This window comes from Mycteria americana, chromosome 1 (genome assembly GCF_035582795.1).
Source record: "Mycteria americana isolate JAX WOST 10 ecotype Jacksonville Zoo and Gardens chromosome 1, USCA_MyAme_1.0, whole genome shotgun sequence".
In the NCBI taxonomy this organism is placed as follows: domain Eukaryota; kingdom Metazoa; phylum Chordata; class Aves; order Ciconiiformes; family Ciconiidae; genus Mycteria; species Mycteria americana.
In genome coordinates this window covers 161,071,204-161,087,052 of record NC_134365.1, presented here as the reverse complement: position 1 = coordinate 161,087,052, position 15,849 = coordinate 161,071,204, and the positions used below count along the sequence as shown (strand labels likewise).

The 15,849-nt window shown below is 36.2% G+C and overlaps 1 protein-coding gene across 2 annotated transcripts in view; it reads left to right on the top strand.

Annotated features, from left to right (window-relative positions):
* TPP2 (tripeptidyl peptidase 2) overlaps positions 1–15,849 on the top strand; it is a 60,682-nt gene that overhangs the window by 33,704 nt on the left and 11,129 nt on the right. Inside the window, exons 20-27 of one of the 2 annotated variants that reach the window (XM_075526232.1) lie at positions 1,268–1,364; positions 1,638–1,775; positions 3,585–3,829; positions 4,034–4,112; positions 6,035–6,073; positions 13,145–13,296; positions 13,391–13,487; positions 14,499–14,629. In XM_075526232.1, the coding sequence (XP_075382347.1) occupies positions 1,268–1,364; positions 1,638–1,775; positions 3,585–3,829; positions 4,034–4,112; positions 6,035–6,073; positions 13,145–13,296; positions 13,391–13,487; positions 14,499–14,629 (978 nt within the window). The remainder of the gene's footprint in view (positions 1–1,267; positions 1,365–1,637; positions 1,776–3,584; positions 3,830–4,033; positions 4,113–6,034; positions 6,074–13,144; positions 13,297–13,390; positions 13,488–14,498; positions 14,630–15,849) is intronic. The other variant, XM_075526234.1, reaches the window with a different exon arrangement.

Here is a 15,849-nt window from a genome sequence, read left to right as displayed (position 1 = left end):
CATGCCACCTACTGTTAGATTCAGAAATACTCAATTTGATATGCCTTAAGTGAGGAAATAAAACGGTCCCCTAATATACCTTTGCCTCATTCTTGGTTTGTAAAATGGAGATACTCTTATCTCCTTGTAATATTTGAGGCACTTATCTGACAGTAAACGAACTGCAGTTAAGTAAACTAATGAGAAGTATTCATGTATTTAAATTAAGGCATGAATAGTGTCTCTTGAATGAATTAATGAGTCATAACACAGAGGAAGAAAAAAGTACTGAATGGTTTGTCATTCAGTCTCTTGAGTTTCAAATACTTGGAGGCAGAGCGAGTATTAGGGAGAAGTATCATGTGTGCTATTACTTGGTTCTTAAGTCTTCTGTCAGCAGTCTAACTGGTGTCTGCCAGACTAGGAAACCTGGGTTAAATGGACCTGTGGTCTGACCCAGCACAGATATTTTACTGGGTGACTAGTCCGTGCTCTTGGCAATGAAAGAGCTGAGAGAATCTTATAGAAAAATTTTAATTGTGTAATTAAAGGTTGTCAGAATGAATGAATGAAATGTAAACTTAAATGATGCCAGGCCACCCTCATTCTACTATTCTTTATTTCCGAAGCTCTGATTTTTTCTATATCATTATTATTTAGCCTATATTCTTTGATGCTTAAGGTTTAAAGTGTTTGTGCTGCTCTGAACAATAGCTTGTCCTAACTGTATCTGAGTTAACATACACTACATAGGTAGTGTATGTTAACGTTCTTCTGTTTACTACTCTGATTTCTGGAAGGCCTCTTACAGATTCTTTTCTGATATAACCTTCTATAGCAAACAATTATCAACTACTTATTCTGTCTTCTGATTACTGTGCCATTAATCTTTCAGTTTATGAATAAAAGTGCTGATTGCAGCATGGATACTAGAGATGCAAAGTAACCTGACTTTTAATTTTTTTTCCTAATGCTGAGGTCTGTTGGTTTTCCCTTTGTTTTTTTTTAAAGTTACCTTTAATTTTGAGCATTTAGATGTGCTTGCTAAGTTTTGTTGGCTTCCTTCTTTGGCAGCATCTGTAATGTCACTAAACCTTGTTTTTGAACTGACACTCATTTTAACTGAGGAATTTATGCTGCCTGGATAGTTACAATATTTTAAGAGATGTTATTGCACGTGCTGAATTCAGTTGTACTTCAGAATATGGTTCTGCTTAAGCAAGACACATTTTGATAGAGGATACATGTTTCTTAAGAGTACCTTCTGTTTTTTGTTGTTTAACTGCAGACCAGTGAGTGCAAAAATAAAACCTTTGGGATCCAGAGATATTTTACCAAATAATCGTCAACTGTATGAGATGATTTTGACCTATAACTTCCATCAGGTAAATGTTATGGGTGGCTGTTTTTTTAGAAGTTGCTAATAAGTACAGCATGTTTTCTAAAACCAGATTTTAACTTTAACTAGCTTTCTGTCAGAAATCAGGTCTAGATTCACACTCTAGACTCTCTACAGTCAAAACTCTGATTTGGTTCTTTTTAGGGGCTACTGTTACTTGAAATGGCCTTTAGTTCAGGTATCCTTTTGAATATGTGTGTAAGGATTGTACTTCTTTTATTCAATAGTGGATTAAATGTTTTGACCTTTCTTTTAATAGCCTAAGAGTGGAGAAGTAACTCCAAGCTGTCCACTTCTTTGTGAATTGTTGTACGAATCTGAATTTGATAGTCAACTGTGGATTATTTTTGACCAGAACAAAAGACAAATGGGTTCAGGAGATGCCTATCCACACCAGGTACAGAGTAATGTATTTACCTTCTGTTTTCTGCACAGTGTGAAAACTTTCATTCTTTTTCACCTCCCAGGCCTGCTGTTAGCTCTTAACATTTCCTGATGCATAGGTATAATGTTGTTATATCTTCACAAGAAGACAGATTCAGTGGTGATATATTCGTATGAAAAAAGTAATGACAGGTTTGTTTCCATGAAATAGAACATTACGGGGTTTTTTTTCTGTTCCAAGGAACGAGAAAAACTTCTGGTATGTTTTATTTCTACAAAAAGCTGTTAACTTGTGATTTCTTGTGATTTTGACTGGTGCTTCTCAAGAAGTGAATTCAAGTTCTTGTTGTCTTTATGTTTGGGTTTTTTACAAAGATGATACCTTGAACTTTTCTATTTAAGGTGGAAAGGACCCATTATTTTTTCTGTAGTCTGATTTGTATGCTGATAAATGAGAGGCTTCTGTATCCATGAAGGCTGTCTTCTGTGCTGTTGATGTCTTCAAACAGCCTTTTAAATGCTATAGCTTGGTTTACTTCCTGTTGCTGTCTTTCAAAGGGGGTTTTTTTGCACAAGACTTGTTGATACTGTACCCTCTGCGGGAATCTTTTTCTGCTGGAACAGACAGTGTGTCTGGATCATGGGGGGGGGGGGGGGGTAAAAAAGAAAAAAAAGAGCATAAGAGAAACATTTTCATAGTTTTTGGTTTTGAAACTATTTTTTACCAATCCAAAATCACAGTTGAACTTCATCAATGTAATGTTTATTTTGATAGATTGATCATTCTGGAAGTGTACAAAACATCAGCTTTAAAACATGTCTTTTGAATCTTATAAATGAATTTCAGAAATGACATTATTTAAATTTCTATTCCTTACCCTGCATTTTTAAGGTGCTATAAAATCTAAAAATCACCAAAGTAGTCTGTTACTTACACCTGGTGGACCACCACGCTGTTAATCTCTGGTGTTGTGCATCATAGAACAATTCTAAAGCAATTCAAAATTATTTAATCCAGGAAGAAATAGCAACAGGAAGCATGACTCCCTAACCCAGGAGAGGGAGATTCTGGGAGCAGGGTAGTTCTAAATTATTGTTGCTTTCTACTTAGGGCTGCCTTTTGTATTATAGCAGCAGCAGGAAGGAAACTTAACATGCTATTGCTCAAAACATCCACATGGTGCCCTTTTAGGTTGATAGAAATGAAAGAATGTTTTCAAAACTAAGAATTTGAGAGTCTGGTTTTGTGGGGTTTTTTTGTTGGAGGGGTAATAAATGGGGATGATGTTATCTGCATATTCCTAATTGAATGTATAAAAAGCTGAAGGCAAAGAGTCTGTCAGCTCTTTAAACGGCAGCCTTAAATCTCACAGGAATACTGGGTCCCTCAGTGTGAACGCTGGTACAGTGTTTGAGACAGTAGAAGATATCCTGTGATCTAAACCACAGAGTACCCAAAGTTACATAGTAAACTGAAAGTGTATCAAGGCAAACCTGCTAGAGGTTTTGAACTGAAAGTTTAGCAAGAATTCTGATTATTATTTGAGCAGTTGATACAGTGTTAAGATAGGAACAAATGATGTCAGCCTATTTTGTGATCTGAAAACTTAATTTTTTTTTTCAGTCAGCCAAAATGTGTTTTGGCTGCTATCGAGTCTTGAAAGCACTCTGTTTTCATGAGACTTCAAAACTAAGCAATCTAGCATACTTTAAATGGCTAGAGCTATATGGATCAAGAAGAACATGACAGTCTTATTTCTGGGTTTCTTTGTGAATGGTGAAGTATTTAATCTTGACATTTATGAGAAATTCTTTCTTTCAGTATTCTGTGAAACTGGAAAAAGGAGATTACACTATTCGGTTACAAATTCGTCACGAACAGAACAGTGAGCTGGATCGCATCAAAGACCTTCCATTTATTGTTTCTCACAGGTTGTCTAGTACCTTGAGCTTAGATATTTATGAAAACCATAGCCTTGCTCTCTTAGGGAAGAAGAAATCCAACAGTTTGACATTACCACCAAAACACAGTCAGCCATTCTTTGTTACATCTCTGCCTGATGACAAGTAAGTTACTGAAGTCCTGTTTTTCTCATCTACATCTAACCAGCTGCATCTGCACCTAACTAAAATGATACTTTGATAGTGTCTACCTGTTTAGGCTTGGTAATTCCTCTTGTGTTTCTCTTTCACTGTTTGGGTTCTTTATTGTAGTTCCCATGGAACATTAATGAACCTCGTTGTAACATTGAACTTTCTTTCTTTGAATAGAATACCTAAAGGAGCAGGACCAGGATGCTATCTTGCAGGAGCTCTTACACTGTCTAAAACAGAACTTGGAAAGAAAGCTGTGAGTATTTGAAATGGATGACAGCTTGTTTTTCTGAAACTTTTGAAGCAAGTAAATGGCATGCCAGGAAGTGCTGTATTTCATGGTTTTAGTACTTTAAAGAGCACCAGGTTTAGTAACGTAACACGTTTTAGAAGCAGTTGTTTCATTATAAAGTCAGAGTAACTAACTTCTAAGTAGTTCTATTTTTATTTTCATCTTAATTTCAAATTTAATTGCATTTTCTAAATTTTTAATTCTAATTCTTTCACTCTGAATCCTTGTATTTCTAGAAGCAACTGCTTTTTCGTTAGTGTGGAGCCTTTAAAAGTGATTTTGTGTAATTGCCTAGCTTAGTATAATTTTTGAATGAAAAAATATGTGCATATATATAGTGTTTTGTGCATGTTGGTTCTCTAATAACTATACTCTTCCTTGCATGCATACAATTTTCAGCAAAAATATGTGCTTTCTTAACACCTACATGTTACTGTTACAAAGTGGTAGGAATTTTGCTGACTCAAATGCTTAAGCAGATATTCTTACCTTCTGCACACTGATGTTGTCAACCACTAATATGACTGTATGCTCCGACAGAATGATGTAAGATCTCTGTATGTGATGCTAGAAAAAAGCTGTAGGGTTTTTTGCTCATAATGCAGCATCCTGTAAAAACTGGTTTCTAACTTGTATGAATCTGTAGTGCAACAGTGATTACAGTAACCAGATCACTCTTGTGTGTGTATCTGGTGCTAAGGTATTTAGAAGATTCCCTTAGCTATTTTTAAATAGATGGCAAAGCTGAGAACAAATTTGAATCAATCCTGGTGATTTGTTAGTATTTAGAGGTAGTTCATCTATGTCCATATATCACTAGATGTGGCTGAACAACATGTATAAAGCTAGAGTATGTTTTCATAGAAAATAAGTTTCTGTGATTAGGTGGGCACATACCTTTAGATCTTGTTGAGGAGAAAAGTTTAGTTCATTCAATCTGATTTGGTTGTAGGTGGTACTTTTGGGGCAGATTGCATGATAACTGCAGGTTAGATAGTATCTTTCAGGAGAATTTATGTATCAGTGAGGGAAAACCCAGTAACTAAGAACTCTAAAATATTTAGTTTTATATTTCTTTGTGATTCCTGCAAGGTTGCAAGTACACTTTTATGAAATCCATGGTAAATCCATTACAGTAGTATAGTATAGTTTCCCTAATTTGAATTCTGCACTTTCTTGAACTATTGCTTGTAATTCTTGTCTATCTTATTTTAAAACCAGACTAAGTGGTTATATGCAGTGATTTCTGGGATGGGAAGTAGGAGGTAGGTAGGTATTGCCTGTCAAATTTCATGTGATGAAGAATACTTAAGAGCTTACATGGAGAGAAATTCTAGCTGAGGAGTGTGTCATGTCATAGTCTTAGGCATTACTGTTGTGGTCATATTTCACTGGAAAAAGGATGGTATCAAATAGCATCAAATACTTTCTGCTGCCTTTAGTGAACCTCAGTATGTACCAGGAGACAAAAAAGGAGGACTAGGCAGCAACGTTGTCTCTAGGTCAGCAAGTGGATGCAATGTGAAGGGAAAATGTATCTAATTTCTGTATATTTATTATGAAATAGAACAATGCCACTAAACATTCAAAATCTAAAATCTACACTTTTGAGGCTGAATTTCTGTAATTTATTAATTTAAGCTAAGTGGTTAACAACACTTGCTTGTCTTACAGGAATAACAGACTGTATACACAATAATGCATTGTTTTATTAATTTTAAAAACCTGAAAGAGCATGCTTTAAGAGCATGTTTGATCATAGATGTGACTCTCTAAAAGTTTAAAAATCTGTAGGTTGAAAGTATAACCATAATTGTACAGAGAAGGTGTCTCCATCCTGTGTGGTGTGTGCATGTTTTCTTACAGTATGTTATTCTAACTCCCAGGGGCAGTCTGCAGCAAAGCGACAAGGAAAATTTAAAAAGGTACTGAATGTTAGTTTTTGAAAAAGATATACTTAAGTCTTTTTGCATATGACTTAAAGAATTTGTCTACCAGTATTGGTTTTTAATTTGTCTCCCTCATCTACCTCCTTAGTCTTGAGTTATTTACTTGGACACCTTAAGTATGTCTACTGGTAGAATGACAAACCACTATTGTAATACAAAGCTGAGAGGCACATGAGCATCTGGATACTTCTGCAATAAGTGCTGTAAAAATGCATGTGGTGATTAGTGGTCTGTAATTTTTCTTTTTATGAAATACTCAGGAATCTTCAGTGTTTGTGGCCAAGATTTTATGTAGCAAGTGTTTCTGCCTATTCTATTCTGCCTGCAAATTGAGAACTGAATACGAACCTAACACTTTGATGTAGAATTGAATATCTAACTGTATACCAAGCCTACTGAATTGAGAGCTGGCTTCATTACAGTCATAAAAAACATACTGTAGCAAGCAGTTTTTTCTTAGAAGGGATGGACTTGATTGAAAAGTCTCTCAATTCATGACTCTACTCAAATTGAATATAACTCATTATAGGCTAGAGTATACACAGTGATGTAGCAGGTAGTAGAATTTACAGAAAGAATTTTGGAGCATGTCTAAGATATTTTGGGTAGGGAGTGAGTGACTTTTAACATAGCAGTGTTTACTATTGTGCTTTGTCATATTTTTGCATTAGGTTAATACAATATTGTGCCAGCAGCCAGAGAATGAAACAGTCTTTATATAAAAACCAAAAAACTAATTTAATAGGCTACCTTTATAAGGCAACTGTTTTTGTTTTTGTTTTTTTCTTGTTTTGTTCTTAAGTTGTACGGCTATTTTCTTTTGTTTTCAAGGTACTCTGTTCTGGAGTGACGTGCAAATTAGTCAGGATTCTTGTTAGAAATAAGGCATGAGAATCATGAATAACACAGTTTTTATTGCCGTAATCAGTTATTTTGTTAACAGTGAGCTGGTAACTGAGCCTGCTAACTTACTCTCGTCTTGGTGTAATAACTGTGTGGGAATGTGATTAGGCTTTACGAGAAGGATTTTAATGCGCATTGCTGCAATTTTATTTTCATACTGGATCTGAAAAATATGCAGATCACTTAGACCATTTAAAATCCCATGTGAATGCACAGCTTGCTGATGAATAGGGTGTAAAATCTTCACTAAGTGAATCTCTAATAAGGGAGTTAAACTCTAATCATAATTTAATTTGCATAACAAAACCTATTAAACAGATCCAACAGGTTGCATGTTCTTTGCATGTTCTGTTTTTTTCGTTTTTAGAACAGAGATCTGTGTTCAGATCTGAGCAGTATACCCACCCAAGCCAAAATGAAAACTGTTGTTCTTGATACTTCCACCTATTATTCCTAAGAGGCATCAGCATACTAGCAGCAAGCAAATAAAACACAGTGTATTTCAGAGCATTGATCCATAAGAGCTCAATTAATGAATATATTTTTCTAAGAATGCAACTCTGAGGGGTTCCTAATTTACAAGTTTTGAATATTTACCTTGCCCTGTCATGAGTTTCCATGCGGTTAAGATGTTTCCCAGGATGGAAAACATGTTTATGTATTTCTTTTGTGACCCAGTCAGTCAAAAAGGTATGTGTAGATTTTTCATATTTTTCACGGACAAGTCCAGGCCCACTTGTAGGATTAGGAGTGTTAATTTACAAGTCCCATTTTTATTTTATGTGTATGTTTTGTTCTGATACCAGTGACTAGTCTTTGGAAAGCTTTTTTTTTTTTTAATTTTTAGTTGAGGAGGGAAGGAACTTGTTGTCATACACATAGGTGCAAGCTACTACCAGAAATCCAGGGTGGGCATTTCTGGTTGTTTGAAAGTACTTTTATTTTCACAGAATCACAGAGTGGCTGAGGCTGGAAGGGACCTCTGGAGGTCATCTGCTCTAACCCTCCTGCTCAAGCAGGGCCACCTATAGCTAGTTTCCCATGCCCAGACAGCTTTTGAATATCACCAAGGGTGGAGACTACACAACCTCTCTGGGCAACCTGTGCCCAGTGTTCAGTCACCCCCACTGTGAAAAAGCATTTCCTGATGTCCAGACGGAACCTCCTGTGTTTCTGTTTGTGGCCATTGCCTCTTGTCCTGTCACTGTGCACCACTGAAAAGAGTCTGGATTTCCCTTTACACCCTCCCTACAGATATTTACACAGATTGATGAGATAAATCCCTAAATGCCCCCCATTCCTCCACCCCCCCAAATGCCTTCTCTTCTCTAGGCTGAACAGTCCCAGCTTTCTCAGCCTTTCCTTGTAAGAGAGATGCTCCAGTCCATCATTTTCATGGACCTTCACTGGACTCTTTCCAGTATGTCCATGTCTCTTGTACTGAGGATTCCAGGTGTGGCCTCACCAGTGCTGAGTAGAGGAGAAGGATCACCTCCCTCAACCTGCTGGTAGTAGTATGTCTAATGCAGCCCAGGATACCGTTAGCCCCCTTTGCTGCAAGGGTACATTACTGGCTTACGTTCAAGCTGGTGTCCACTAGGACTTTTCCTGCCAAGCTGCTTTCCAGTTGGGTGGCCCCCAGCATATACTGGTGCATAGGTTTCTTCTCCAGGTGTAAGACTTTGCAGTTCTCCTTGTTGAACTTCATCAGGTTCCTGACAGCCCATTTCTGCAGTCTGTTAAGGTCCCTCTGGATGGCAGCACAACCTTCTGCTGTATCAGCCACTCCTCCTAGTTTGGTGTCATCTGCAAACTTGCTGAGGATGTACACTGCCCCATCATCCATATCATTAATGAAGATGTTGAACAGGGTTCGATCCACTATTGACCCCTGGAGTATGCTGCTAGTTACTGGCCTCCAACTGTGTGACGCTGATCACAACCCTCTGGGCCTGGCCATTCAGCAGGTTTCAATCTACCTGTCTGCTCATCCAGCCCATACTTCAACAGCTTCTCTATTTTGCATGAAAGCAGTTTGAGGTTATGCCAGGAAATAGCTGCCTAATTTTCCAAAGATGATACCTAATTCTTTTATAACTGGAGAAAAATGCCAGTGGGTTCTTTCCACAGAATAAGCAGGTGTCTTTGTTTTACTAGACACATACAGCAGAATCGTATGCCTAATCCATAATTTTCTGCTCAAAGAGCTATTCTGGGGAATTTTATCTAAAAAAACCCCAAACTCAAAACAAAACCCAAAACAACCCTTGGGCATGGTTTTTTACTTAACGTCTTCCTGTCTTCAGTGTGTCTGGACTTAGGATTTTTTTTTTTTTCCTCACTGACTACTGAACTTGTGATATGTATGAAGTTCAGAATTCAGTGATGTTTTTCCTTTGAACTGATCCCCACTGAAGCAGTGCCCTACTGTCATGGCTTGGGTAGCTGATGTACCCTTAGAAGTGCCCTTTATCTCTAATGGGGAGGCACGTGCTAAACAACTGTGTGAAAAACAAATTGCTTCTATGTACCTTTCTTCTTTCACAACGTAATGCAGTTACAATCTGATTATTTTTTCCCCTTGTCTCCAACGTAGTTAGAATGAAAGCAGATCATTGACTTTTTCTGGTTTGTAAGAATAATTTTTTTGTTGTTTTACATGGTGCAGCTTTTGAACAGCAATATGTAACAGCTAGCTAAGGGATAGAAAATTTCCACGTCTTTCTCCCTACTCTGCCATGCTTTCCTCCAATTTGAAGCATGAAATGCATTATGTAGAGATTGATAAGTACTAGTGGAAGACTAATAAATACCATTGTGAAGTCAAATGTAAAAAGATTACTTCCTTTGAGCATTAAGACACTATCCCTGTTTAATCAGGAGGCCTTCAAAAATAGGATGAAGTACATGTCTGGTTTAATTTTGTGTAAGCCTGACTGCTGACTTCAAGAAACTTCGTTCATTTTCAATTAAATAAGAGTATTGCTGTGAAAATAAGCAACATTGCACAAATTGTTTGCATCTTAAAGCAGATACAAATTCCATACGCACATTCAACTGTGTGTGTACTGCAGATGTGCATGGTATTTATTAAAATGGAAAATGAGGCCTGGGATGTCTTCCTTCCCAGGAAGGAAGCTTTCTCCTATGGTTAGTTTTGCTGTGAATGCTTTAAAGTACAAATAACAATAGTTCATATGTCTCTTCCACATAAAGTACCAGAGGTTGAATCATTGGACAAAAATGTAAATTTAAGTATTTAAACAAAATTAAGTTAACTGTCAATGAAGCTCTTTTAAGAGGCGACTGTTTTGAGGGCATTGTGCTTGTTTATGTATGCGTTTGTAGTCCTAGTTAAAAGTAAACTCACTGAGGTTTATCAAACTGTGCACAGAGTACACTGACCAAAATGCGTATCCTATATGCTTCCAAAGTTTTTAGTATTCCTTAATTTTTTTTAGAGGATAAACAAAGGGCAGCTTTCTCATTAATTTGAAAGTTTCCTTAAAGTCATTTTTTCAATGGATAATATGCTTGCTCGCTGTCTGTCTCTGTCTATAGCTCTATATCTTTTTATAGGTATATATAAAATCAAATCCAGTGTACTAGTCTAGCAATTCTGTTGCTGTGGAACATCTAGAGTGAAATTTGAATAAGAAAACAGATTAAAGTCTGAATTGCGAAGAGTTGCCTTTCTTCTCCTTAATCTCTAATGATGAATGTTTCTGTGATGGCAATGACAGTGTCATTCTGGGATCTTCTGGAATCTAGGGGGTTGCCAAGTTTTATAAATGATGCTAGTGTTTACAGACAGAATACAGAAAAGAAAGAAGCCTTCAGTCTATCTTACAGTCTTGTGATAGTTTAAAGATAAGCACCTAAACCTTATTTATCCCATGAAACGTTTGATGTCTGTAGAGAAGAGTGTGCCTCTTTTTCTGTAAGCTCTTTCAAAAGGAGGGTGCTTAGGTCTGAAGCTCATTGTTTTCCTTTCAGCGGTCATAGTTTGTAATGCTTGCAGAATCTCATGAAACCAAACATACCTAGTTGAGAGAATGGGGAGATGACATTTTACTGTTAGTGGTTTAGCTACACAGAATTAGTCTCTTAAATGAAAGTGTTCATCCATATAAGTGGGATTTTGTTAATCTAATTACACTTGGTTTGAAACTTAAACCAGAGTAGTAGAGCCTTCTCATATAGACAAGGCTTGAGAATACAGAGGCCATTTAGGTACATAACTCCAAACATATGTTGCCAAGTAAGATTGAAGAGGACTTTCCAGAAGGAAATCCTGAAATATTAGAAGAATATTTTGAGGAAGGCAGGTTTCTTTCTTAGGAAAGTATTAGTCTCAATAGAAGATGTCTTTTAAAAAACACTGTAAACTACTGATTCAGATTTTTGTACTGAACTAACTTTGTAGGCATCTTAAAATGTTTGGTTTGCTTTAATGAACTATGTTGTTGCTTTCTACCATTCTAATTACCTTAGCCAGCCCCATAACATGTTCCTGACTTCTGTATCCTCCACTACATGTGCTTGCCTCCATGACCTGTTTTGTCATGCTCTGGCCTAGGTCTTGCTGAAGTTTTAAGTGTACTGCCTGGTCACACACGTCATGCTTGAAATGCATGTGTGCAGGATAGTTCCTGTGAAAGCTACACTTTAATGTAGATTAGTGATCTAAACTAGGTTTTAAAAAAAAAAAATGTAAACATCAATTTTGTGGTTCATCTGTGATTACGTATTAAGTAGCTGGAAAAATTCTTTTAAGGGAATATTGATGTCACTTTCTCTTAGTATTGCTTTCAGTAACCTATAGCAAGCTGCTGGTCTGTTTGAACTGTCAGTTTAAATGAAATTGTTCTGCATCAATGTTCTTGAATAGTGTCAGAAGTGTAGTGTTAAGTCCATTATTCCAAGGCCGTTATGCATAGTAGTTTCTAACAGTCACCTTTTTACTCGCTATTTAAGTAACCTGAAATAACGCCATCTGGTGCACAAGATTTCGTTTCATTATGCAACACTGACCTCCTTTATGGGAAACATTCCCACAAATGTATTTTGGAATAATTGGTATGAATAATTAAAATGCCACAGCAATTGAGCTTGCAATGCAGTATTTGGCACAATGTTACAATAGAGTAATGGTATCTAGAGGATTTAAACTTAAGTGATCTTCTCTGTGAAATATCCTGTATGTAAAATAACAGGACATGTGCCCTCACTGTTTGGGGAGAGGCTTTTTTAAAAATTGCAACATTAAACCCAAACCCAACAAAATGGCCTCCCCCAGCAATTCTGATGTTTTAGAAGCAATGACTGAAATCTAATGCTGGCTTTATTTGCAAATTTATATGTAAATCATCTTAGGAAATGGACTTCAGAGGATGGTCTAAGATCAGTTAGGATTTTCCTTTTAAATAGCTGTAGCTGATTTTTCTCATGGTAATTGTTGACTTAGTCTAGCATGAATTCAAACTATAGTGATATTTCTATGCTAGCATATAGGGTTTAAAAAAAATCTTGCTGTTGTGTCTACTTAATTTAAGCACAGATATAGGTGAAACTGGAAAGTCTGTAGCAGCAAACTGGAAAACTGTTGACTGTGGATGCATCAGCTAATTCAGTAGGAACATGGAAGAAATAATGTCTCAGGAGGAATAAACTTGTGTATCCTATGGCATGATTCATGCTTATGCTACTGTGGTATTATTTTTTTAGAATCCAGTAATCTTTATTCATTTGTTTATTGCCAGATTTGTAGGATAGGCTCTCTAACTGATTTTTTTTCCTTTGCGTTTTAACCAAGTTACTTGCTTTTTTTTATAAACAAACAACAAAACCCCCCACCCTTCTGATTCCCTAATATTATGTAAAATTATATGAGTACAAAAATGTCAAACTTGCTAAATTTTATGCTTTCTTGTCTTACACCTAGTGTGCTGTTCTAATATTTATATCCTTGCATTACTTAAAATAAAAAGTTAAAGCAGTTCCTGAATTCTTAATGACTAATACCTTTGCTCTCAGAATCTTTACTCAGTGTATGCATAGTTGCTTGCTATGATTTAGGTTTTATATAGCATCAGAAAAAAGTGTACTGTATCCCTCTCAGTATGTGTCTCTTCCCATCTCCAGGATGTCCTTACTGTTCACTATCATCTGATACCATCACCATCAAAGAGTAAAAATGGCAGCAAAGAGAAAGAAAGAGAACAGGAAAAAGAAAAAGATGTAAAAGAAGAATTTGCTGAAGCTTTAAGAGATCTAAAAATACAGTGGATGACCAAGTATGTCTGCTGTCATGACTACACAAGCTTGAAGCAGCTGTACAAAAAAATATCCAAAGTCTGTACTTTCATGCTATGTCCTCCTCTCTTCTAGGCTGGATACCACTGACATGTATAATGAGTTGAAAGAAGCGTTTCCTAATCATCTTCCATTGTATGTTGCAAGACTTCATCAGCTGGATTCTGAAAAGGTTATTTAACACTTTTTAAACTTGATTTGTCTCAATACATCCATATAGCCTAAACAACTGAACCTTTCTTCATACATGTTTGGTCTTGAAGTGACCACCATAGCTGTACTCAGTACTATAAAGCAGAAATTCCTAATTAGATTGACAGCTGCCTCCCTAACTCACTGTGATATACTTAATCCCACAGCAGAATGAAAGAAAGTATGCCTACCTAGTATGTTTGCTTATCATTTACTCCTTGTTAAGTTAAACACATTGTAAATTTCCTTACTGCTTTAGGCTACAACAATATTCAAGCCCAAGTTGGATGGGGCTCTGAGCAACCTGATCTAGTTGAAGATGTCCCTGCTTTTGCAGGGGGGTTGGCCTGTAAAGGTCCCTTCCAATCCAGAGCATCCTATGAATATTATTCTAAATGGTGGTTACTGAAACAACCACACATCCCATTCTGCTCCTGTACTGGATTAGTAATTTCTTCTAGCAGAATTGCTCAGACAACTGAGGACAGTAACCCCTTGAAGTGACACAGCTAAATCCACCATCTGTCATTGTCCTCAAAAATGAGAACCGTGAACAGAAAAGTTTACATATGTCTGCTTTTTTTGTTTATCTTGAAGATAAACAGCTTTGTGTATATGTCAGTAGCTTGAATATTTTTGTTTGATTCTGATTTTATATTTATTTCTGAAATGAATAACTGCTACTGTTATTTAAGAGGATTAATTTGTACTGAAAAGTGGTTTTCTTTCTGTAAAGTCTGAATCTTGCATATACCCACGTCATATTTTACAGTTTGTTTTCAGTGAAATGGACTCCATATGCGGGAAATCTTGATAATGCAGACTTCTTACCAGTTTTTTTGAATCAAAAATTGGAGAAAGTGGAGAAAAGGACATGTTGAATTACTAATGTTATTTCTGCATACCTTTGCAATTATCCTAGTGTTAGTAGAATCAACAATCAAGTAGTGTGATTTCATAGTGCTAAACATCTTTTTTATTCTTCTTTTAGGAACGAATGAAAAGACTTGATGAAATTGTTGAAGCTGCAAATACTGTAATCTCTCATATTGATCAGACTGCATTAGCAGTATATTTTGCCATGAAGACTGATCCCAGGCCTGATGCAACTACTATAAAAAAGTACCTACCCAGTAAATAATTTTCTTGCATCCTATTTCTGTAATCTATGTACTTTGTGTCTGCTTATAAGAAATGGAATGACTATAACCTTTTGAATAACTTGTGTTATTTTTTGTGGCACAGGTAGCTTCAAACTTGACTGCAAAATTATTTTGTTCTCTTATTATATCTCCAGAATGTAGGAACACTGAAACCTGCAAATTTTTGCTTAGAAATATTAAATAAAATAAACAAGTGTGCTTTCAGGATTTAAATGTGTCAGAAGAATGGGGTATTAAGTTTTTGTATCAAGCTTAATCTCAAATCAGAGGGACCACTAGAATATCGATGTAGAGGTGTGCGTTTTGAATGCTGCCTGCCTCTTCATAATACTTCACAACCTTTTGGATCTGTATTTGAGGGCAAAATTGACAGCAGTTGAAGTAACTGCTTGCAAGAGACTTCATTTGTGAAAAGCACGATGACCAGAGTTGTTCTTCAGAGTATTTTTGAGACCCGTTTTTTTTTTCTTTAGTTTTAGATTGTTCCTCTGAATTACCAGTATATATCCTTAGGAAGACAGTATTTTGAAGGTGACACCCTAGTCTGGACAGTAACTGGTGGATTTCACTGTGTGGCGTCGTGCTGTTTTAGTTGCAAATAGAGCAGCAGATTTGAATATTAGGCCCTTAAAATGGGAGATGCATATTTGTTGATTATTTTAGATAAAATACAAGATTGCAATTGTAAAACTAGTCTTGTCTGTTCTAGCTATCCTGAATATTTGTGTATAATTCTAGAATTGCTAATATAAAAGCAAAGCTATGACATAGTAAACTTGATTCTAAATATTTCTTGGTAAGTTGACCCATGAGGTCATGTGGTTGAATCTAACATCTGAAATTGAACACCAAATTCAATGGTGCTTTAAATGGGTGCAATTCCTTTGAAGTCAGCAGAATTGTATCTGCTTATGTTAGTGGTGGATTTGACTCTCTGTTTATAATGCCAAGAACTATAAAGCTGTATTTCTAGATGCTGGCTTACTTAGTTTGAGAATCCTGAGTTGCCCTTGCTTTAAGACATCAAAGGCATTTCAGACTTACAAGAATGATTGAGCTTGTTTAAGGCATAGTGTCTCTAGGTAATTTTTTACCATTAGTTTACTTTATAGTAAATAGCCATGCTTTAAAAATTATCTTTGTGCTTACTTTCATTTTGTGTGTACTAACTGCTGTAAA